This window comes from Euprymna scolopes, chromosome 43, assembly GCF_053919585.1.
Source record: "Euprymna scolopes isolate OS-2025 chromosome 43, ASM5391958v1, whole genome shotgun sequence".
NCBI classification, from domain to species: domain Eukaryota; kingdom Metazoa; phylum Mollusca; class Cephalopoda; order Sepiida; family Sepiolidae; genus Euprymna; species Euprymna scolopes.
The window spans coordinates 23330716-23356557 of record NC_136524.1 but is presented as its reverse complement, the minus strand read 5'-3'; the positions used below and the strand labels follow the sequence as shown (position 1 = coordinate 23356557).

General features: G+C 31.1%; 1 protein-coding gene across 3 annotated transcripts in view; it reads right to left on the bottom strand.

Moving 5' to 3' along the window:
* Positions 1-1326: 1326 nt before the first annotated feature.
* The window catches only part of LOC145268236 (uncharacterized), a 188506-nt gene continuing 163990 nt past the window's right edge, over positions 1327-25842 (bottom strand). For all 3 annotated transcript variants that reach the window (XM_080123560.1, XM_080123559.1, XM_080123562.1), the window contains 6 exons: positions 21721-21885; positions 17532-17645; positions 15799-15842; positions 12181-12311; positions 4493-4550; positions 1327-2018 (listed from right to left, as the gene is read on the bottom strand). In XM_080123560.1, the coding sequence (XP_079979686.1) occupies positions 1835-2018; positions 4493-4550; positions 12181-12311; positions 15799-15842; positions 17532-17645; positions 21721-21885 (696 nt within the window). In that variant the 3' untranslated portion in view covers positions 1327-1834. The remainder of the gene's footprint in view (positions 2019-4492; positions 4551-12180; positions 12312-15798; positions 15843-17531; positions 17646-21720; positions 21886-25842) is intronic.

Here is a 25842-nt window from a genome sequence, read left to right as displayed (position 1 = left end):
GTAACAAATAGAAAAGTTATAAATTTTGATTGGATCAATTATATTTATGTTTTCTTTTTATGAAAGTCAGTGGAGAATGACGAATACATTTTTGATTCCATTATTTATTGTTACGAGCCTTTCCAGAAGCCAGCTCATCTTGAAGGCCCATATTTTTTTAGAACAAGTTAGATGTAAAAATGTAAAAAATCTTGCATGAAAAGATTAATGCAAAATTGGTTACTTCCAGTCAAAAACTGCAGTAAAGTATTATATATTGCTAATTGTCTAAACCATCTTGACCAAGGAATATTAGTTGCAGTCTTTTTGGAAGTCAGTTCAACTTGAAGATGTGGTTCAAGAACAAGTTAGATCAGATACATAGAATTTCTGGAAAAAATCATGCATGAAAGAGTTAAGAAAAAATCTTAGCATGGACTACAAATGTGACCAGATTAAACATTCTGGGACTTTACTTTTCTTTGGGGATATTTAAAGGAACAGGTTTTATGTCATTGTCCTTAAATGTTTGAAGATTTGAAGGAAAGAATTAGAGGAAACCAATACAACTCCAAAGATCACAAGAGTGAGGAAGAACTTTCAGGAATCATTCTTCAATATATTCAGCAATAATATTCACCATTTTGTCCAATACCATTTTTTTTATAACTTTTCAGTAATATAATACTGTTTTTAAATTAGATAATTATGTTTATTCTTTTTTATATATCAATTTATGAAGTGGGAGACCTTTATGCATTGACCTTATATGTGTGTTACAGAGTACCAGAACATCAGTACCGTCGGTTTCAAATCCAAACAAAGGTGACTTTTAGTTAGTCTCCTATGCTGGACTGTTCAGCCTCCTTGGATGGATATATATATATATATATATATATATATATATATATATATATGCCAATGTACTCATCAAATTCATTCACATTTTTTCTTATGATCATATTTATTATTTCATTTTGTTTTCAATTAATGATTTGGCATTTTTAAATTGTTTTTATTATTGTGATTTAAGCCTTTAAAAATATTTTTTTTTAAATTCTAAAAACACTTTTCTTTTTAATTTTAAAATTTAATTATATAATCAAATTCATTCTTGTTTTATTTTAGCACCATAAATTCATCTTTTTATTTTAGCACCATAAATAAAAAAATAAAGTATAAAATGTAAATCAACATTTTCTTTAAAATAGCATATTTAGTTATTCAAAATTAAAAATGGAATTAATAAAAAAGATGAATTTAAAAATTTGGGATAGTAATCAGCATTAAAACTTTGTAAAAAAATTTTTTTTTTTAAATCAGCAGTTTGTTTAAGAGATTTTGTAATTTTCTTTTTATGACAAAACATCTTAAAGTTCAATTTATTTATTTTTTTGAGTTATTTATAATTTGTTTGCATGATTTTAAATTGTATGTTTTTATATAATGTATAAAAATGTTATTAATACAATTATGATTTTAAAAAAATATTTGAAATAAGAAATCATGATAAAATACACTGATTTTTGTTTCTGAGCTGCTAAGTCAATTTTCAAGTTTGAAGGGAAGTTGTTCATGACTTACTTCCCTTTATGGATATCGTAACTTTTTAAAAAATTCACACATGCACTCTGTTACAATTATCAAATTTAAATGCAATTAAGAATTTACGAAAAATGATTTACAAAATAAAAAAAAAAAAAACTATTATTATTATTATAAACCTAGAGTTAGAAACAAGAAGAAAAAAAAAAGCAAATAATATTGATTATCCAATAATAATAAAAAATAATAAAAAATAAATAATCACTAGTTGCAATAAACTCATCATTCAAGCATCAGGTAGTTTTGAAATTCAGTTCTTGGGTTCTTTCAGGATTCCTGGTCCTGGTTGTGAGACAGCTTTGTTTCGTATCACCGAAGCCCCAACTGCACTTGAAGAGCTTGTACCGCTGTTGATTTGTGGAGGGGCTACCGAAGGCATAAACTGTTGGGTACCTGTTACAGGATGGGCCCAGGTTGTTGTTTGATTGATGTGGCTGGAGAAAAAAATATATATAGATAAAAGAAATAAAACAAAATAGCCATGATAAAAAAGTTTTATTTATTAAGTCAAATTTTTATCTTCTAAGCATTTAAAAAGAAATTAACTCTCAGAATCTGGATCTGTTTGGATAACATCTGTGCTTTTGTCTTGCATATGTAGTCGTTTTTTCCTTCATATTGAGAATAAAGTGTAATTTTATCAGCAAATATATCTATCTTGGAGGTCGCCTTTGCGCCAAAAACAAATTTTAAATTAGTTTTTATTTTATTTAACTTTCTTAAATATTTTGGTTGTTGTACAGAATTCAATCTCACTAAAAAGCAAAAATACAGAAAAAATCTTTATGATATATGTACTCGTCACTAAACAAAATGTCATATTCCAAAAATCATATAAATTGATAGAACAGATTTTTTTTTTTAAATACAAAATTCATTTTTACATGCGTTGTAGCGATTTTAAGAGTAAATTCTCTATCTATATAAGAGCCAGGTACGTCCAAGGATGGAGTACTGTCGCCACATCTGGGCAGGAGCTGCTAGAAAGGACTTGTCCTGCCTTGATAAAGTTCAAAATAGACTTCGTAGCCTTGTGGTGGATGTCCTTTTCTCTTCCCTGCAACCTTTTTCTCACAGAAGAGATATTGCGAGTTTGCTTTATCGTTATTTTCATGGAAAGTGCTCGGCTGAGCTCCATTCTATGGTCCCCCCTTGCCAAACTTTCACAAGAAACACCCATCTAGCAGAAAACACTATCACTAATTTCCCCTACTCTTTATCTGTGCCTAAACCTAAACGTAGGTTCCATGAGCAAAGTTTCTTTCTTAGAACTGCACGTCTATGGAACTGTCTTCCGTTTTTCTGCTTTCCAGATGACTACAATATGGTTGTCTTCAAGTCTAACGTAAACAAGTTTTTGATGAGCCGTTCCATATAAGTTAACAAATTTACTGAATCTCCATTACTAACGGTTACTATATTGTCCAATTTCTACTGTACACTCTTTAACCCTTATCCTCGAGTGGCCTCTGGGCCTTGATAAGTGGTGATGCCTATGTAAAAAAAAAAAAAAAAAAAAAATTGTATCCATTACAAGGTTTATTATGATCTTCATAGTCAGAATTGAGTTATCTCTCTTTAATAAACCTGGCAGATCAAAAATTCCAGCTTACTCATAAAAATTGATGTTTTAATTTAAAAATATACATGATTTTTAGAATATGGCATTTTAATTTGATGACAAGTACATACATAAACATTTTTCTGTATTTTATTTTTTTTTTAAATCAGGTGGAATTCTGGATAAGCACCTTTTTTATAAACAACTTCCTTTATGACAAAACGACCTCCAAGATAGGTATATTTGCTGATGACATTACACTCTATTCTCAACATGTAAGCAAGACGAATACACACACATATGCAATGAAATGATGGAATCCTAATAAAATGCCCCCAGTATGTAGTTGAATGGGGACAGAAATGGTAGTTACTATTTAATGGTACTAAGATAAAGCTCCTTTCCTTTAACAATTGTAAGAAACCTTTTCAACCATTAATTGCCATAGCCAATGAGAGTCCATCATTCAAACTTTTTGGTTTAACATTCATAAGTATCAAGAACAATAACAAATACATACATGAAAGATACTGCCAAGTTTGCTGTAAAGGAAGTGGGCTCCCTTTATAGTGCTAGCAAACCTTCTCACACTGGCTAGTATCCTATATCTCTACAAAGCCACCATTCACCCATGTATGGAGCATTGTTGCCACATCTTGGCTGGTGCACTAATCACTAGTCCCTCCCTCTTAGACAGGGTTAAAAAAAAAGAGTTTTTAAATCTAACAGGTCCCACACAGTCTACTAAGCTCCATCCCCTGTCCCATCAATGCAATGTTTGTTTTACTTCAATGGAATATACCCAAACAAACTTTCTGCACTGGTGTTCCCTAAATGTAAATACTCCCAACAATACAATCAGCAAAAACCCTAACCTCTACATTGTAAAGATCCTCAGATGCCGGAAAGCTTTCAATTCTAATAGTTTTTTTTTTTCATCTCTTGGACTTCTTTTGCTTATCTTCTGACTGCACTAACATGCAGAAATTTAAATGTAATGTGAACAAACATCTTACTGTACAACTCCGCCCTAATTAACACTATCCCTCTACATTCTACATCTAAGTGGTATTACACTTTGTTTAGGGGGTAAACAAGAGTAATATTAGTAAATATAAAAAGATCAGATAACTTTTTTAAGCAATCATTCAATTAATAGTATGTTAACAAGAGTACTAATGTCGTCTATAACGAGCTTGGAAATTATAGAAAATGAATGAAAAAGAGTTAACCAGGGGGAGAGAACTCTAAGAATAAGCCAAAAAAGCATTTATACATTTGTAAGAATTTATAAACGTAATAAAATGTTTAGAAAGAAACTATTGATAAAAACAAAGACATACTTACTTGATGTAATATTTAATGCCATCTGATGTGTAGGCTTCCTCCCAACCATAGGGCAAAGCTATAAAGATATAAATAAATCGATTACCACAATAAGCTGAGTGATCAAAAAACATGTTAATTGGTTCTTGTCCAGAATTCCTCTAATATCAAAAAAACAAAAATCTGTATGATGTATGTACTCATGACAAAACAAAAATATCATATTCCAGAAACCACATAAATTGATCAAGTAATTTTATTTTTATAAAGAAAATCATTTTTAAGCAATTAATTGGAATCTGTATGCATTACAACATAAATCTGGTAAGTATAAAGTTATGCTGAGTTATCTTTCCTTTGTTGCTTAACATTCTTTTTTTCAAACTGGTGGGTGAGACAGTCACTTCTTGAATACTCACAAAATTTGAATTTCTCATGTAAAAAAAAAAAAACAACAAAAAACTACTTGATCAATGTATGTGATTTTAAGAATAAGATGTCTTGTTTTATCACAGGTACATACATCATACAGATTTTTCTTTATTTTTCTTTTTTTTTTTTAATATAGGTTGAATTCTGGATAAGAACCCGTAAATTTCTTTTGAATATTCTACACTCTTAAAAATTAACTCTCAACGCACTTCTCACAATTTCTCTTTTGCATGGAGGAAAATGAGAATGATGTAATGAATGTGCAATGCAAGTCTTAAAGGCAGGCTTAGAGCTGATGACCTCAGAGGAAAATTAAATCTGTACAACATAGAGACATACTTGCAGAACAGGTGGTTTTTATAGTTTGCTCATTGAATGGGGGTTCTTACATTAGTAGACGCAGAACAGTCAAGGTAGTAGGATCAGTTGGCAACGTAAGCCCAAGTAAAACATGGGAGATGGATTTGAGAGAAAGAGGGGCAAATAAAGACCTGTCCAGAAATAGTTTGTTTAACCAGCATATCAACCTTCTTTGAGTCATGTAATGCTGTATGCAAGATTTAAATTTTGGATACTTTTAGAGTCGATTTTCGCTGGGTATATTCAGGCAATGTTTTGGTGTAGTTTGTTATTGGATGGTTTTTATGTTTTATCGTAAAGATTTTCTCTTAAGAAATTTAGAATGGTTTTAGGATTTTCTTTATCAAAGTTTGTAGCCTTGTAGTAGTGTTGACAAATTTGTGTGAGGTCATAGCAGTCAAGTAAAAAGTGTTTCACCGTATAAGGTTCGTGACATGGTATACATTTGGGAGGTTCTTCACTTTTTAGTATGCAGGAGTGAGTTATATATGTGTTTCCTATCCAGATATATGATAAGACTACTTCTTCATGTGATTTTCTGGTATCTAGTAGGGTTTCTTTGTTTTTTTTTTAAGTAGAAGTGTAATTTAGAAGAGTTTGTTATTTTGGCAATTGTTCCAGTTTTCTTGCCATTTCTGTGTAATAAAATTGTTTATTGAATGTTTGTAGTCCGTATGTTACATGATAAGGGCTGTCCCCTTTTCATGTAAGTATAAAAATAGAGATTTAGTTAAAATGAAAATGAAATAGAATAGACGAAATTCGAACCTCGTAATTTAGGTTTAGAAATAGATTACGAGAGAGAATTAGCGAATGGAATGTGAAAACAAACCATTGTTTAGCTTAGAGATAAAATAGTTTCAAGAAAAGAATGTGCGTTGTCAATTCTGTTATGAAAATTCAATTGAGGAATGCAACTATAGGATAATTTAATAAACATGTTTTTAGCATATTGGAAATATAGGTTACTGGGAATATAGGTTAAAATTCCTTTTGTAAACAAAGGAAAAAGTTTTGGACACGCATTTCCAGAACACGTGAAAGAAGACACATGTTTTAACATGTGTATGACGTCATGGAAAACGGGAAGTTCTCGATATAGTTAGAAACTTTAGAGAACTGGGAAAGTCAGAGAAAGTTTGAGGACGACAGACGATAGTCTGCAGTTGGGATTCGAACGTCTAGAAGCGAGACGGTCACTTTTGAAACTTAGAATGTGAAGCTTTGAATTCTTGACTCAGAAAACCACGACCGGTCGGGAGAAGAAATAAACCCATCATGTGTTTTTATAAACGTTGTCTTTTGAGTTGTAATTCTACCAAAAGGTAAAGTGAAAATTGTTATATATGTCTTATATATATCATGTGTTTTAAAATGTCTTTACATAAACATCTCATATCTACAATGTGAACACTAAGACTGTCTGAACAGTGAACACTGTTTCCTCACTCTAAGAGCTTCTTCTACACTTCTAAGTATGAACATTTTATAAATATGAATCTCTTTATAACACGAACAATCCCTCTTACAACAACATCTCTCTCTAAGTCTCTAAGACTCTCTAAGCATCACTTTTAATAAGATATAACAACAACAACAACAAGAAAAGACTAATAATGAAAAACCTAGATATAACACGTATATGGGACCTTATTTGGAGTTTTAAGAAATTTTTGGCCACCATGTCAGCTTTTTTATTTCACAGGCCAGAAAGAGATTAGTTTGGGAGTTAATATCTGCATGAAAAGCAAACATTAAGTTGAATATGATAATGAAAGAGAGTTCTTGGGTTAGTAAAAGTAGAACAGTTGAAGTAGCAGGTCCAGTTGACAGCATAAGCCTAAGTAGAACATGGGAGGAAGTGATAAAGATGGATTTCAGAGAAAGGGGAGGAGGGGTAAATAAAGACCTGGCCAGAGATAGATTAGTCAATGCCAGCATATAAAACAGACGTTAAACCGAATATAATGATCTTATGCTATGTGAAACCACATTGACCAGAAAAAATGTTTGTATTTCTAATCTGTCCAACAATGTATGAAATGATAACTCTTTGTTTAAATCTATTTTTAAATATGCTTCAAAGTTCCTGATAGAATGTAAATAACCATTATAAATCCTTGCCAATCTTACATCTGGGTAGTGATATTTAATTGAATATTCGTAACCTTCATACAAGTTACCGAAATTCTTTGCACAAGTGTTATTTCAAAAATAAAATTTTTTTCCAAAATGTCTGCTTTTAAATGTAACTTAAATAATTTGTTTAATAACAGCATTATATTAAAAGAACAGCTTTTTCAGCGCAAGTTCAAAGTTCTACCTAACATCAAAAATACAAAAGATTTTTTATGATGCACACAAATTCCAAAAATGGCAAAATTGATCAAGTAATTTGTTTTTTAACTAAAGAATTATTTATGACAAAGTGAGAGACTGTGTTTTAGGTATATCGTGCAAAATGAATGGCCGATCCCTAAAATTCATAAACATTTTGACCTCTCTCTTCATTAAAAAACAAAAAAAACAAAAACAAAAAAACCACCAAAATTCAGAAAACAACCCATTCTAATAAAATTTTCAGTATTTATAATTAACAATCACAGAGCATAATGAGTTCATTATTTTGTTTTAAATTTTAGTGAAAATGTATTATTTTTTATAAACAAAAAACACCTTTGTTAAAGTTAAAGCTTGAAGTACTAAAAACAAAAAAAAGACACATTGATTTCTGTTTGTTTTATTTATAAATTGTTAAAAAATTTTTATAAATTGTTAAAAAATTTTTATAAATTGTTGAAAATTTTTTATAAATTGTTAAAAATTTTTTATAAATTGTTGAAATATTAAAAAAATTTTTTTTTTAATATTTCAGGAACATTACCAAAAAATCTCCCAAGTTAATGAAATCAACATAACTTGAAGAAAAATTAATTTCTCAAACTATCGCTATTATCATTGAATTAAGCATTTATTCAATATTTTCACAAAAAAATAATATAATCACAAAAAATATTTCATGTGATTTTATGATAACAATTCTCACAAAAAACTCCCAAAAGAAGCGGATGGTTAAAAAAAAATTATAACTTTCTTAATTTTTTTACATTTTTATTTTATTTTTTTCAGATCATCTAAGTAACCCTTCCAAGGTCATCATGAGTTGTTATACTACCGATGAGTGGATATTTATCGTAGAGTCGTATTTTCGGTTGAATGAGTCAATATCAGAAACTCAAAGAGAATTTCGACGAAACTTCAACACAAGAAATTCCCCTACTCCCAATGCAGTAAATGGATCGATTTCATGAGCAAGGGTCTGTATGTGACCTCCCTAAATCTGGTAGACTCCATACGGCAAAAAGTGATGAGAATCGTCAGATTAGCAGAGAGTGTGGCCGAGGATCCATCCACATCAGTAAGAAGGAGATAAAGTCAAATTGGGGTCTCGATCATCTCTTCACAGAATGCTTCATGAAGAGGGAAAATTTCCATATAAAATTCAATTGGTGCAAGAGCTTCAGCCAAACGATCCGGAAAAAAGGCTGGAATACGCCATGCAATTCCAAGACTTGGCCAATGGAGATCCAAACTTTCTCAAAAACCTCATTATGTCCGCTGAGCCCCATTTTCATCTGAATGGGTTCATAAATAAGCAAAATTGCAGGATTTGGGGGTCAGAAAATCCCCACGCAACAGCACAACGGCAGTTACACCCTCAAAAATGTACAGTATGGTGTGGAGAAAATGGCGGATGAAGTAATCAGACCTTACTTTTTTGAAAATAAAGAAGGAGAGAATGTAACAGTGACAGAAGCTCAGTACCACCAGATGCTTGAAGATTTTGTTCGATCTTGGGTACAAAACAAACCACCAATGTGGTTCCAGCAGGATGGCGCAACAGTGCATATGGCACGAGAAACATTAAATCTGCTCCAGGACATATTCGGCAACCGAATAATTTCTCGTGGCTGTGAGAAATTGGCCATCCCACTTGCCAGATCTCACATGTGCAGATTTCTTCCTTTGGGATTACCTTAAAGAGCGGGTATATGCAAACAAACCAGCCACAATAAATGCTCTTAAAAACAATATAGAGGAGGAAATTAGGGCCATAAGGCCTGAAACATTAAGTGATATGATGGACAATGCCCTACAGAGAGCACAAGAGTGTGAAAATGAAAATGGTGGACATTTGAGTAACATTAATTTTAATAACTAAAATTAGACCTTGTGAAAAACATACCCTAGATTAAGTTGTGTAAATAAAATTAGAATAAGTAGACTATGATATCTTATTATATCTCAAAACATCACGGAGAGGCTCATCTACCTACATATGAAAATTGGTAAGCATAACTTAAATATTGAGGAAGTTAATCAAATTTAGAATCCGTCAGATTCTTTTGGGACATGCTGTATGATATTTTTCTTGCACAAACATGATGGTGTAAACATGAGACTAAGAAATTATTTTTATAATCCTGAAAATAAAAATAAACTGAAAAAAATTAGATCCAGGATCATCAAGAAAAAAAATAATTTAAAAAAATAATATTTTTAATAACGATTAATTTGAACGAATATGGATGGGCAAAATTGTAACAAAACAAAAAAAGGAAATAGGATTTGCATCCTACCCACTGTACTCGCTTTAATCTATATAATTATAAAACTCAAATGACCTTGTAACGAGTGATGTAATCCACTTTCCGGTTTACGACATCCGGTTGCGCATGCGCGCATAAACATTAACCCATAACAATGTAAACAAATAAACACAACTCGCTTCTCTTGCAGATTTTGACCTGCGCACTGAAATATTAACATTATTATTTCAAAATTATTATTTAACATGGAAAGAGTGGGGGTGTTTTGCAACTATTCTTTATTACAACTATTCTGTCGCTATTTTCTTACAACTAAAGAACTTTAACCCATTGACAAACATAAGAACAATTGTAAGGCCAAGACTACTACTACTCTCTATCCGTCCCTTTTCCTTCCTTCTTTTTTTATTTTTTGTTTACATTTATAGATACAAAAGAGTTGTGTGAGAATGGTGAATTTGTTCACACATTTACTAATCTGTTTCAATATTAGTTTTATTTTATTTTATTTTATTTAGGTTTTATTTTTTTGCTTCAGGTTTTATTTTTTTTTTTTAGATTTTAAGTTTCTATAACTTGGTTGAAGGATTCCAATATGGGTTTTTCATTCCTCATCGGTAGGTTCATGTGCGTTTTTGCTGCTAAATGACTTTCGTCAGTGTTCGATTTGTAGGAAAATCATGTTTAATTTTCGATTTTTAAGCGATTATTCAGAAAATAGGTAACTTTACACGAATAGGGAGGATTGTTTTTTCATGCTTGAGTGATCCGTCCATGATTTTTCATTTTAATAAACTTTCACAGAAATGTTTCTGTTATGTCAAAAAAACAAAACAAAAAAAAAACTATTTTCTTTACGTCACAAGTGTCACGCTCATACATGGATTCCATAGCTAATATAACATACTGACCCAACGGGTCACAGTAGTCTAGTTATTAAAAAATTATTTTAGCCTATATTTTCAATGAATAAATTGTCAGTGTAATCATTGATTTTGACTTTTTTTTTTCACATTTAAAATTCTCTTTTACTTTATTTTATCGTCACATGTTTGAAAATAAATCGAGTCATCATGTAAAAAAAAAAAAAATATTCTAATTGAATAAGCACTTCCTTTTTATAGGATTATCTAAATTAGTGAATATTCTTTATAATCTTCAAAAATAAATAAATAAGGGTACAATAAGGTTTCAATTCCTCTATAAGTTTTAAAATAAAATAGATATTTTGGGCTTCTGTAGAACATATATGTGACGTCTTTTTCTTTGCTTTGATTGTGCAAAGCCAGGCCTGTTAAACTCTCACTTTTGAGGGCTAAGTAAGCTATTTTTTGTACAAACAAAGTGTTTGTTTTTTTAATTCAATATCTTAAGACTTTACTACTTATCTTTGCGTTCATATTTGATGTATTACAAAGTGCCACAAATGTCTCTATCGAGAGGATTAAAACGTTTCAAGTTTATTTCACTTCAACCAGACTCCCGTGCATGGTCGACGGGACAACATCAAGCTAGTTAATACTGACAGGACGGGAATAAATGGAGCCTTTGTATTTCGATTTCAGAAGGATGTAAATCAGACACAAAGAGACTGTTTAGATTAGCTTTGACCCCACGCGATCATTAACATTAATGCGTCCATAGAAAAACATGCACGTCTATCATATATATATATATATATATATATATATATATATATATATATATATTATAAATATATACCTATAATATAAAGCTTAACACCTGTGTGTGTGTGTGGTCACGAATAGGTTCCTATATGATTGACTATTATAGAAAACTGATCACATATAATGATAGAAGATGTATCGAGACACCGGAATGGGTATGTTTGATCTGGCAGAACGGTGATTCATTAAAATTGTGGGGTCTGCATTCGCGCCTGGTCCACAAAGTATGGAAATAAAAAATTTTAAAATGAAAAAAAAAAAATGTTTACAAGGGTTTTTGATGAAGAGCAAATAAATGTGGGAAATTTCAATTTTCAATAATGAATGGAAAAAGAATTAAAATTGGTTTGTTTTTGAGAACAGTATTCCAGGGAAGGGGGTAATTGTTTCATCACAAGAGGATTTCGATCCAATATATTTAAAAAACACTTGCTAAAAATATCTTCAGGGTTGCAAATTTTTGCAGATATATGTTGCTTTCCTCCTACATACAGCACCTGGGATTTCAAAATGGTCACCAATCTGGTACTGACCGAATTCAATGTCACTTCACTTTAGAGATCTTATGATTAATGGAATTAAAATGCAAAAACAAAAAACAGATTTTATCTCAACTTACGTTGTGAATCTATGAGCAATTTGACGCCTCGCACTAAATCTTTGGCTTCATTTGCAAGAATCTTTGTGGCAGGAGTTTTCTTCAACTTTGATGATTTTAAATTGCTCTCTTGATTATTTAAGGTTGATTGCCTTAAAAATAAAATTAAAAATGTTTTACAACATCTTTTATAAGATAAAAAAAAAAAAAAAAAAAAAAAAAAAAAATTAAAAGGCAAAAAATAACTCTACAATCAAAAGCAACTTTTTTATGTGTTCATGCAGTTTATGGACCATGCTATTTTTTTTTTTAGATAGAAATTTCGAGTTAAATTCAATTTTTATTTTTTTGTTTTTTAAATTGTTAGGCGAAAGTACAAAATAGTTAAAAATTCCCCTCCACCTACCATCTCACCATGTTAAGAGTGGTTTTCATGTCATTATTTTAGCATGGTTTGCAAACATTAATTAAAAAACAAAACAATTTTAATTTCTTTTATTTCAAGTAAATATTCAGTGCTTGTTAAGATAGAGTTGATATACTAATTTTTTAAAGAATATGTCGTTTTAAGCAATAACAATTTTACATACTTGATTGTCATGTCGAAAATAGTAATATATCCCAAAATTACAAAAATTCATCAACTAAAATTGCTATTGTTTTTAGTAAAAATAGTCCATCACTATAAGGCTATAATGCTGGTTATTCTGAACAAGTAATCAAAAAATTGTGTTTGAGTTATGTCCCCTGTGTATGTGCTCTTCACCATCTACTTTATAAGATCTAAAAAAAAAAAAAATACGATTTTACCCAATTTTCCGTAAAAATTATTTTTAACTATAAATAACTTTCTACTCAATGAATTTTCATAATTTTTGGATATATTACTATTTTCGATATGACAATCAAGTAAGTACTGTTGTTTTTGCTTAAAACGAAATATTAAAAAAAAAAAAAAAATCGATCTGTCAATCTTAACAAGCATCAAATATTCAAATGTTTTTTTTAACAATATATAATTGCAAGTGAACTTACAATAACAAGAATACCGGAAATAAAATTGTAGAAACAAACAAAACTCAGTATATAAGTAATAATTTAAACATTTTTTTTTTCAAACAAAGTCTTATTAATTTTTTTTTATGATTGATGTTTTACTTAATCTTAATTTGTTTCCCTATGAACGAAATATATTCTAACCTGAGGAATATTAGGACGCATGAAAAGTTAATGGCAAAATAAAGAAAACTTTACACCTGAAAATTAAAAAAAATTTTCTTTTTCACTGATTTTAGCAAATATTCACTGATTTTAGCAAATATTCATATTTTCGATACACACATACACATCACAGGGAAACTTGAATGCCTACTAGATGCTATCCTTGAGTGGCTTAGGTTTCTTAGTAGAGGAGTTTGTCAGTACAACATAGCACAAAGATACTTTTCCCTAGAAGTAAACACTGACTATATACTCACAATCACATAGTATTCACAGCCCAAATAAGATCTCCTCGGTATGGCTAACCAACACTAGTTTTTACAAAGAATGGTACCTCAAGTAACTCAAAGCTGGATACTCCACCAGAATAGATGAATTCTTGTCCTGGAATTGAGTATGACCAAGAGACCACAAGAAAGATATACCACCACATATTTAAATGGTCAACTAGTGAGAGTAAAATTATGTTGTTTACTAACTCAGTGAGAGATAAAAGAGAACTTTAATGGAATATTTGAAATGTTTATGTATCTCATAAAGAAATAAAGTATTAGCACCAGGAAAGAGACCCTTTGATTTCTGAGACCCTTGACTGAAGTAAAATAAAACTTGAGAGAATATATATACACAAAAAAATAATTACAATTCATTTGGCTATCTATTCAACCCAAATTACATTGTTTGAAATGATTAAATGAGCTTGGCAATCTAGTTAAATTTAATAAATAAATAGATAAAAACCAAAATCCAAAACTAGTTTCTTTCTATTTCTTTCTCTTTTTTTTCAAGCTACTGGTTAAATAATTAGAATAGAAGTTTGGCCACATTTTAGAAAATATATTACTAATTGCTGTGATATGCTGTATTGTTTATAAGGAACAATTCCATATTAGTTTTAATTGACAATAAATGCAGAAATTTAATGAAATAAGAAGAAAAGTCTGACTTTGTTGAATGTTTTACTTTTAGATGGGGAGAGGGGAGAAACAGTGTTTGAACCTCAAGCAATGAGCTTCAATTTTTCTCTGCAATCTCAGACATTATAAAAGATATTAGACATTATTTTTTAAGCATAACTCAATCACAGAACTAAAGAATATTTTCTGTTTATAAACTAAACAGGAAATTTCGACTATCATATTTGTAAAAAGCTTCATTATTTTGTTGTTTGTTACAAACAGAACAAATTTATGAAATTACTCAGTGGATGTATTGAGCGTTCCCATTTTTTTTTTTTTTATTAAAAAATGCTTAACTTTTTTTCAATTACTTATTAACAGATTGCTATAGTATTTTTTATTTTAATTTTTTTTTATTTTCAAACAAATAAAAAACATTTATCTCTGTTCTTGTGTCTTTTTTTTTTACAACATTCAAGATTACTACACTACCACCATACACTCATTAGCCTTTATCCTCAAGTGGCCTTCAGGCCATGATAACTGGTGGTTCCCAAGTAAAAAAAAAAATTAGCTTCGTCTAAGTTGACAAGTTCTTAAAAAAATATAGTGATCAATATTTTTTCAAGAAATAACTACTACTTTTGTGTTCAGAAGAAAATTTAGATTTAAAAAAGTAAATGAATGAAGTTTTAATTTTGTACATTTTAAAAGAACCATTTCTTGTAGGAAAAACATTTCATAATTACTTCCTTTTCAAGGGGAATAGCAGCAAGACTAACTTGTAAATTAATTTGGAAGTAGAAGTTTGGCCACATTTTAGAAAACATTATTCCCTAAGGTTAATTTTTAAAAATTTGGAAAACTAAATAATGTTATAAAATATTGATTTTCTAATATTTTAAAATTAATTTTATGAAATAATGCGTTGAAAGATGTGATCAAACTCATATTTAAAACTTGTGCCAACCATGCACACACACACTAACTTCAGACTTAAAACAACCATCAATAACAGAGTATTTTTTCCATTCCATGAGAGGTTAACCACCAGAAATATCTTTTCAAAATGTGTCTTATAATCTCAAAAAATAAAAGAAAAAATTATTTTAATCATTTAATAAAATATTTAAGATCTCCTCGGTATGGCTAACCAACACTGGCATTTGGGTTTCTAATATTTTCAAATTAATTTGGAAGTGTAATTTAAAATATAGTTTTTTAAACTGGTTATACTATTTAGAAAAAATTTCTTTAAATGAAATAGTATTTTTTAAATAATTTAATAGGTTTTGTTATTTTATAAAACAAAAATAACTGAATTTTGCAAAGACAGTTAAATTTTTTTTTAAATTATAAAATCCAAAAATAGTCTCATTCTACTTGCTATATCTTTCTCTTTCTCTCCAGTTATCCTCCTATGCTCCAAGGAGTCTTACTAAGTAAAATACTAAAGAAATGAAATAAAAAAAGAAAGAAAAACATTCTGAATAGTAATGTAAGTAAAAAGTAGGCTTACTTGTTAAAAGGATTGGCATTTCCTTCAAGAACTTCTTGAACATGCTTAAAAAAAGAAATTTAAAAATGAAAGTTCCTTCAAGATTTACAAGAAAAAAAAAAACATTAAAACAAAAGATAAACAAATTTAACAAATCTTTAGTAAGCGTTAAATTATCAGTCGCAGATAATTTAATACTTATATTATCTAATGTTAAGTAGCAAAGATATACAATATAAATATACAATTCAAAAAAAATTATATTGGCTATTTTAGAGTTGATTATTTTTTTCAAATTTGAATGAACATTTAAAAAAAAATGTTTCAATTTGAATTTTTAAGAAAAAAAAGAAAAGAAAAAGCTATCTCACACCTATTCTTATATTTTGTTTGTCTTCTATAATGTAACAATATCTTTTAAACATAAGGTTACTTTTGGTTTATTTATAGTCTGACAGAATTTTGAAACAAAAACTTTCATTTAAAAATAAAAACAAAACTTTTTTTTAAGTAGCAAGAAGTGTCTTTTCTGTTAGTCTTATTTACTTAGTAAATAAGAAGCCACTTGATGTAAGGCACTATAACTCTCCCCTCAAATTATTACTTCAAGATTAAAGACTAATCAATGATGAGTATAATATAGATATATTCCAACCTAGAAAACAGCAATTCTTCCCTTGTTAGAAACATTGCTCATTAAATGTGAGGACTAAAGGACTAAATAAGGGAAATGAGTTATAAGGCTGCGAAAAGTAAAATCCAAGGACCACTTTCTACTTTCCATTTGATGATAAACAAGTTGAAATTTTTTGAAAGCTTAAAAAATATTTTTAAATAAAAAAAAACATTTAAAAACTTTTGGTTATCAAACTTAAAATACTTTATTGTTTTGTTAATATTTTTGAATAAATTTAATTTTTCTAATAACAAAAAAAGAGTGCTTGTTAAGATAGAGTCAACAGATCGATTTTTAAAAAAATGTCGTTTTAACCAAAAACAATATTACGTACTTAGTTGTTATGCCAAAAATAACATATACTAAAATTATTAAAATTCTTTGAGTAAAAAGTTATTTACAGTTAAAAGGTATTTTTACGGAAAATTGGATAAAATTGCATTTTTCTTAGACATTAAGTAAACAGTAAGAGTCTACACACATTGCTGACAAAAAATATTTTAATGGAAACACAATTGAGAAATTAATAAAAAAAAAAAAAATTTAATTTGCTTTAGCTATTCATTTATAATCTATTTACATTAAAAAGTAAAAAAAATTAAAAGTTATAAATGTTTAAAGTTCCGTAAATATCAGACCTGAGAAAAGTAGCCATATTTGTTCACCTTACATAACAAAATTGATTACTTAGTTGAGATCTGATATTTAATGAACATTAAAAACTTATAGCTTATATTAAATTTTTAACACAAGTAGATCACAAATAACGGATAAAGGAAAAGAAATTGTTTTTGAAATTTTTTTAAGATACTACTACTACTAATATAATTTAAAATAATTTGTATATTTTTGTATGAAAAAATAGTGATAATAGGCTGAACTTTGTCAAGATGAAAAATCTTTTGGTAAAACTAAAAATAAATTGTTAATTTCTTAGAAGTGTAAAAAAATATTTTTTTGCCAAAATAATAATGAATAAAAAAAAAGGGAAAAATTCAAAAATTGTTTGACCAAAACAAAAATAAAAAAGTTAAAATATATTAAAACAAAAAGAAAGGTAGAAGTAAATTGTTTTTACCTCAACAAATTTCAACAACTTATCAACAGCAACTTCATAAGTTTTCTTGCTTGATTCGACTTTGCGTAACTGACAAGCAGCCACCGCAAGTTGGCGTTGAATCGGGGAATTTTTCTGAATAAAAGAATTACATTTTTATTTTTTGAGAGATACAAAAAATAAAGGATAACTTTGTGCATTCAACACACTATTCTAAGAATAAGTGAAAAAGCAACTTGAGAGAAAGAAAAAATATTTCAGATGAAGATAATAAGAGCGATGAACTCTTAAAACGGCAACATTGGCGGCCTGAAAGCTTTCGCATGAACCGGCTGCACATGTACATTGAATGTCAGTTGAACTTAAGTCTAATGAAAACGAATCTGCCCTTGAGGAGATGGATGCTGACAACGGAGCCAATGGCAACGGTTGTCAATAAGTAGAAGCTGCAGTTTTTCGGCCTCATAATCCAAGCTCAGAATCTTTGAATGCACTTTTGTGAGTAAAGCTGTAATGAAGGTGGTGATGGTGATGGAGATAATGTTAAGCAAAGCAAGGTTTTGACAAGTGCTCTTGAACCTGCCTAATGAATCAGGGAATAATATGAATTGGCAAAACATTTTTAAAGATGTTTTAAAGATCTTGAAAGAAAAAGGGGGGGGGATAGAGATAGGGGATGGAGAGAGTGAGAGAGAGATAGGGGATGGAGAGAGTGAGAGAGAGAGAGGGGATGGAGAGAGTGAGAGAGAGAGAGAGGGGATGGAGAGAGTGAGAGAGAGAGAGAGGATGGAGAGAGTGATAGAGAGAGGGGATGGAGAGAGTGAGAGAGAGAGGGGATGGAGAGAGTGAGAGAGAGAGGGGATGGAGAGAGAGAGAGAGAGAGAGAGAGGGGATGGAGAGTAAGAGAAAAGAAAAAAGAAAATCAACAAAGATAAAGAAAAAAAGAAAATCAACAAAGAAAAAGAAAAGAAACTCAACAAAGAAAAAGAAAAGAAAATCAACGCGGGGAGGAAAATTAAGGAAGAAAAGAGACGAGGAAAATTAAGGAAGAAAAGGGACGAGGAAAATTAAGGAAGAAAAGGGACGAGGAAAATGAAGGAAGAAAAGGGACGAGGAAAATTAAGGAAGAAAAGGGACGAGGAAAATTAAGGAAGAAAAGGGACGAGGAAAATTAAGGAAGAAAAGGGACGAGGAAAATTAAGGAAGAAAAGGGACGAGGAAAATTAAGGAAGAAAAGAGACGAGGAAAATTAAGGAAGAAAAGAGACGAGGAAAATTAAGGAAGAAAAGAGACGAGGAAAATTAAGGAAGAAAAGAGACCAGGAAAATTAAGGAAGAAAAGAGACAAGGAAAATTAAGGAAGAAAAGAGACGAGGAAAATTAAGGAAGAAAAGAGACGAGGAAAATTAAGGAAGAAAAGAGACGAGGAAAATAAAGGAAGAAAAGAGACGAGGAAAATTAAGGAAGAAAAGAGACGAGGAAAATTAAGGAAGAAAAGAGACGAGGAAAATTAAGGAAGAAAAGAGACGAGGAAAATTAAGGAAGAAAAGAGACGAGGAAAATTAAGGAAGAAAAGAGACAAGGAAAATTAAGGAAGAAAAGAGACGAGGAAAATTAAGGAAGAAAAGAGACGAGGAAAATTAAGGAAGAAAAGAGACGAGGAAAATTAAGGAAGAAAAGAGACGAGGAAAATTAAGGAAGAAAAGAGACGAGGAAAATTAAGGAAGAAAAGAGACGAGGAAAATTAAGGAAGAAAAGAGACGAGGAAAATTAAGGAAGAAAAGGGATGAGGAAAATTAAGGAAGAAAAGAGACGAGGAAAATTAAGGAAGAAAAGAGACGAGGAAAATTAAGGAAGAAAAGAGACGAGGAAAATTAAGGAAGAAAAGAGACAAGGAAAATTAAGGAAGAAAAGAGACAAGGAAAATTAAGGAAGAAAAGAGACGAGGAAAATTAAGGAAGAAATGACACAAGGAAAATTAAGGAAGAAAAGAGACAAGGAAAATTAAGGAAGAAAAGAGACGAGGAAAATTAAGGAAGAAAAGAGACGAGGAAAATTAAGGAAGGAAAGAGACAAGGAAAATTAAGGAAGGAAAGAGACAAGGAAAATTATGGAAAAAAAGGAGACGAGGAAAATTATGGAAAAAAAGAGACGAGGATAATTTTGGAAGAAAAGAGAAAAGGAAAAGCAACGAGGGAAAAAGACAAGGAAAATTAAAGAGAAAAAAAGAGAAGGTAAATCATGGATGAGAAAGGCAAAAATATTAAGGAGGACAAATTTACCCCGATAATGTCCCCTATTGGGGTAACCAGATTTATACCAGAAAATCTGTTCTGGCAAAAATTTATATTCCCCATGACTAATGTTTGTGCAAAATTAAAAGAAAAAAAAAATCCGAGGCATGGTTATTGAGAAAAGTACAAACAAACAAACAAACGGACAAACGAGAGTGAATTACTAGGTCCATTTCCTCCATTGTTAAAGGACCAATAATTTGATTAAATATAGTTTATGTCATTTTAGTTTAGTTCCTGATTTTTATCAATTTCCACATTCTCAAGTCCCTTGAATCTGTTTGCTTATTCAATCAAGCTAGACATGTTCTTCTTGGTTTGTTCTTGTTTTTTTTTAGTAGAGTCTCTTTAATTTTTGTCCTTAGGGCATCTCCCATTCCTTTCAGTAGGTACACCGGGGATATCTGGTATTTCTTTCTAGTATTTTTTATAGAAATTTGGTTTTCAGCAACATTTGTCTCTGAATGCTTTGATGCACTGTTGATCTCTTTCTGAAGTCCAACAACAAGGATCCTGTGGACATTTCTGAAATCCTGGTCATCCTGTTTCTTTTCTGCTCAAGTAGATCTATTTGTATTCCTCTTTCATCTTAATGGTTCAAGCAGTATGATAGAGGTTTTGTATACACCTCCACAATCTTTCTCAACTGTGGAATTGACAAGATCATGCATGAGAGAGAGAGAGGAAGAGGGAGGGAGAGAGAGAGAGTATAAGAGAGATAAAGGGAGAAAGAAAAAGCAAAGAGATGAAGGGAGAAAAAAAAGAGTAGAAAAAAACAGAAAGATAGAATGAAAACAGAAAAAAAAGAGAAAAAGAGTAAAAGGGGGGAAAAAGGAAAATTAGAGGCAGATAGTAAAGTGTTACAAGAAAGGTCCCCTTTTCTTGTAAGTAAGAAAAACATTAAATAAGTAAAAATGAGATTAGGTAGACAGAGAGTCGAACTTGGTAAGCAAGGTTCGGAAATAGATTCAGGAAAGAATTCGCATTGTTCAAATTAATATAAAATAGTAGGTATGTTTGAGTAAAAGGAATTTTGATTGTTCAATTCTTTTTTATGAAAACTGAATTAAAATAAGGTCAGTTAGAAGAACGAACAATAGCAAATTTAAATATGTTGAAAAATAAGTTAGGTCGAAAAATAGGTTAGAGAAAATTCATTGTCTGCAAAAGTGGTTTGGAAACGTGCCAAGCAAGTATGTTTAGGCTATGTGGACCGATCACGTGGCCAGACACACATATGACGTCATGGAGAAATGAATTCTATAGTTTGCTAGTTTTAGACAGACAGGGTCGAAAGTCAAGTTAGAGACAGAGCTGACATCGTCAGAGAAGGCAGCCCCCTTTGGAAGCGAGAGAGGAAGTTTTAATCATGTAGTCGACTTTGAATTCTTGGATGTCATCATCATTGCAACCAGTCGAATGTAATAATAGAACACATCATATTTTGTAACTGCGTTTTCCTGTCGTCGATTCTATCAAATTGAATGTAATGTGAAATAATCATTAATATGAACTTTGTTCCCACTCATTGTTATTAATGAACATTGTGTATAACTCATCTAAGTAATGTGTCCTCCTCTCCATCTAAGTAATAACTGTCCCCTCCTGTGTCATAAGAACTGATAACCCTCCTCTCTAAATATATGTTATAAGAACCACAGACAGTAAAATGTATAAATGTTGTTCTCCTTCTCTCTTCCCCTCATCCATATGAATGTCACCTATGCAACAAAAGAAGGAAAGAAAGAGAGAGAGAGAAAGAGAGAGAACCAGTAGGAAAAATAGAAAGTGATAAGAGAGAGAAAATAAAAGAGAAAACGAAAGACGAAAAGAAGGAAGGGATAGAGGTAATTTAACAACAACAAAAAATTATTATAAAGTAAGAAAAAAAAAAAAGAAGAAGTTATTCACACCTACCGGCTGCCGATTAAGTTGTGTTTTCAGTTGGACAATTTCCTTTTCCAGGATCCTAATTGCTTCCCCATATCCCTGCTCCAAATTGCGCGCTGCTTTTTGTGCTTCTTCAGCCAAGTGCACTTTGCTTCTTAATGAGCGACTTTCGTGAATTGCACCTTGGGCTTCCTAAGATTTAAAAATAATAAAGAAAAGCATAAATTTAATTTTCAATTCCTAAAATGATTTACTTTTCAGCAACAATCATGAAGTTATAAGTGATTTTATATTTTATATTTACAGGCTTTTTCAATCAAAATAAACGTTTTATGTCCAGAAACTCATGGTAATTAAAAAAAATTATAATACAAACAACAGTGTTTACCATAATCCAAACATAATACTGATAAAATATTGATGAAACAAAAGGAAGATAAGTCAAAATAAAATAGAAAAGAAAAAAAAGGTTCTTAACCAGAATTCTCTCTATAGTAAAAAAAAAAAATCTATTTTTTTTAAAACTGTAAATGTATTCAAATTTTGGAAAATATAAATTGCATGAATATTGCTGAAGGAAACGATATTTGGTTATATAATAATTTCTGGGATACTTTTTAAAAAAATCAGCATTTTTTATTATAATTCTGAGATAAAGAGGGTGGTAGAGAGAAGGAGTGTGGGAGAGGGAGAAAGCGGTCGGGAGAGAGAAAGGGGTTGGGCAGAGGAGAGAGAAAGAGGGCGGGCAGGGGCGAGAGAAAGAGGGCGGCCAGGGGCGAGAGAAAGAGGGCGGCCAGGGGCGAGAGACAGAGGGCGGCCAGGGGTGAGAGACAGAGGGCAGGCAGGGGCGAGAGAAAGGGGGCGGGCAGGGGCGAGAGACATAGAGAGTGTTGTTTAATCAAGATGAGACAAATTTAAAAACAGTGAGTGGATATGTATTTAAACAGGTGCATGATCTTTAATATCTTGGTTTGTGGATTGCAGATTGGGCTGGCACAGAAGATGCTATATAAGTTAGACAAGATTTGGAAAATCAAATCTGAAAACAGAACTGAAGTTTCCATTTTCATAAGATATAAAGTTTAAAGTGTTTTGCTGCACAAGTTAAAAAGTTGAACTATAAGAAATGTGTAAAAGACTAGATGGTACTTATACCAGAATGTTAAGAACCGTCCTAGGTGTCACTTGGAGAGATAGAATAGCGAACAATGATCTATATGGAGGACTGAGCAATCACACATATTCACGCGTTCAAGCCACTGCCCATCACACTTTACGGGAAATAGATGATGGCAGACGATTTTGCATTTCTGCTGAAAAAAGTTCTATGAGTGATTGTTTCATTTTAGTATTGACTTTAAATATAATAAATAAGAATATCCATGGTTATTTTTTAATAACTATGTTTTTATTTACTTTTATGAATGCATCACATGTAATTTTTTTTTTTTCAAATAAATGTTTAGCTTTGGAAAATTTTAACAGCCATCTCCAGAAAATCACTCACAATAAAGATTATCCTATATTTTTATAAAGCAACAATTCACCCATGCATGGAGTATTGTTGCCACTTCTGGGCTGGTGCATCTACCACTAATATCTCATTCTTAGACATGGCCCCCAAAAAGAATTTCAAATTTAATAGGTCCAGCACTATTGGCCAAGCTCCAACCTCTGTCCTATAGCAGCAATGTTCCATTCCTGTGTCTACATTACAAGTACCTTAATGGAATGTGCTCTGATGAACTCATAGCACTTGTGCCCTCTCCTGACTAACCCAAAAAGCAGCAAAATTCCACCCCTTCATTGCTGAGGTCCTTAGATGCCAGAAAGCTTTTTATTAGTTTCTCTTCTCAGGCTGCTAAACTTTGGAATTTACTCCCTGTTTCTTGCATCCCTGACTATACTAACCTGCAGAAGTTTAAATGTATTGCTGCTCAACTACCCACAGTCTCCTATTAAACATGATCCCAAATAGTAACCCCTTATGTCTTTATTTACATAGACAAAAATATTAAAAAAATGGGTACTTGTGCAGATTTTGAAGCAGATGTATCTAAGCATCTACTCGGCTTTGCTCAGAACATGACAGCAATTGTTCAGGTTTGCCTGTAATTTGGATAAATATTAGAAGAGAGAGAAAAAAAAAAGTAGATGTTACATAGAAAGCATGGAGACTAACAGCACTATGAATTTATTAATGTTAGACAAACAACTGCAGACACATGAAGAAGTAGTTTTTTTTTTTGTCAAAATAAGAAATTAATCAGATCTCAAATGACATATGCAACATTGATGGATGTGGAGGTGCATAAACCTTTTCTTAAAATTTTCTTTGACAAAAAATTTAAAAAAAAAACCTTTAGAAAGATCCAAAAAAAATACATAATTTGTTTTGAAAAAAGGAAAACTTTTGATTGCCAAACACTATCAAAAATAAAAACAAAAAGTACAAAAAAATATGGTCATACATAAAAAAGTACAAAAAAAATATGGTTATGCATAAAAAAGTACAAAAAAAATATGGTTACGCATAAAAAAATGATTGCCATGAAACATGAATAAATGAATAACAAAGTTACAGTAGGTAATTGTTTTTTTTTAAATTTTTTTTATTTAAACAACTTCCATTTATTTTACTATTTTTCTATTTTATACCGTTGTTAGGATTTGATCATCAGTGACGCTTGGCATAATCCGGCAGTTGGCATCATATTCCAGGCAAAGCCGAGTGGACATTTAAATATGTCCAGTTCAAAATCTGCACAAGTACTGAAAAATGATATATTTAAAACTTTCTGCAATGTGAAATCTGACCAAACTAAACACATTAGGTCAGACGATTTGCTGAAGGCATTACATCTTCCCAGCATAGAGTTTATCCCGAGGACAAATCATTGATAACAGACATATGGAGCATCTGCCCCCCACCCCCAAACCATTGCACGGATATCTTTAATCACAGAAAAAGTTGTCGAGGCAAGTGATTATATAAGACCATATGAACTTGAATTTTGCACTTCTACTGCACAAGCTGCAATCATCTAATCATTGTCTCCATTTGAATTCAGTGCTTGTTTTTAATATTGGGCGTAATGTCAATCAAATGGTTTCAGTCACTACTAAAATCTTCCCAACAAGTTCACAACTCGAGTTTAACAACAATGTTTTATTTTGAACAAGCCTGGGTGCCTGGCTTGGTGGTGTTTGGGGGTGTATGTTGAGCAAAAAAAAAAAAAAAAAAAAAAAGTGGTAGTAGGCAAGCAGGCTCGAGCCCGTACTGTGAAGGAGGAAAAGAACGTGAAAAAAAAAAATATCTTTGCTGTTGTGTCCATCGCCAAACCGGAAGTGGCGAAGGTTTAAATTAAGGTTAGTCAATCGAAAAGAGGGAATAAATTTTTCGAAAATATTATTGAAAAAAGCAACCCCTCCTTGTAGAAAAGTGCCCAGTTGAGAGTGAAGAAATTGTTTTTAGCCAATTTTTTTTTGATATTTGTCATTTGAAGGGTCAAGCTTTAAAATGATACCAGTCTCGTGAAAATCTGTCACATCTGTCAAAAGTTTTAGGCAAACATACAAATATACATACATACATACATACATACATTTAAACAGACAGGTGTGATTTATATTATAGAAGACAACAAGTTTTATTTTGAGGTTACATTGACATCTGGTTTCTTCACTGAACAACAGACTTATAAAATGGACAAACACTTCTTCCAACCAAACACAAACAGTCCCTTTGCCTAAGGTTCCCCTCTGTCTCTCAGACACTGACTGGCCTTCTCAACCTGTCTTGTTGGAATATATATAGATATTGGTCTCATTTGGGGTAGACCACACATCCAGTCTTCTCAAAAATTATGGGTTCTTTTATCACTGGACATAGAAAACTACTGACCAATAGGGGAGCTTCTTATTTGGAGTGAACATTAATTCTGTAGCATTTAAGTGGTCCGATCTTCCAACGTGAATCCCTATTTTAAAATGATAATCTCTAATTTCTTTGTTGGTATAACCCAGAAGTCGAGGTTTTGCACATCATTTGTCTGTTGTCTGAAGCCTGCATCTACGAGGTGCCTAAAATAAGTTTCCAGACTTTTCATATAGTCACTTTTATTGATCGTACACACATGAAATTCTAGT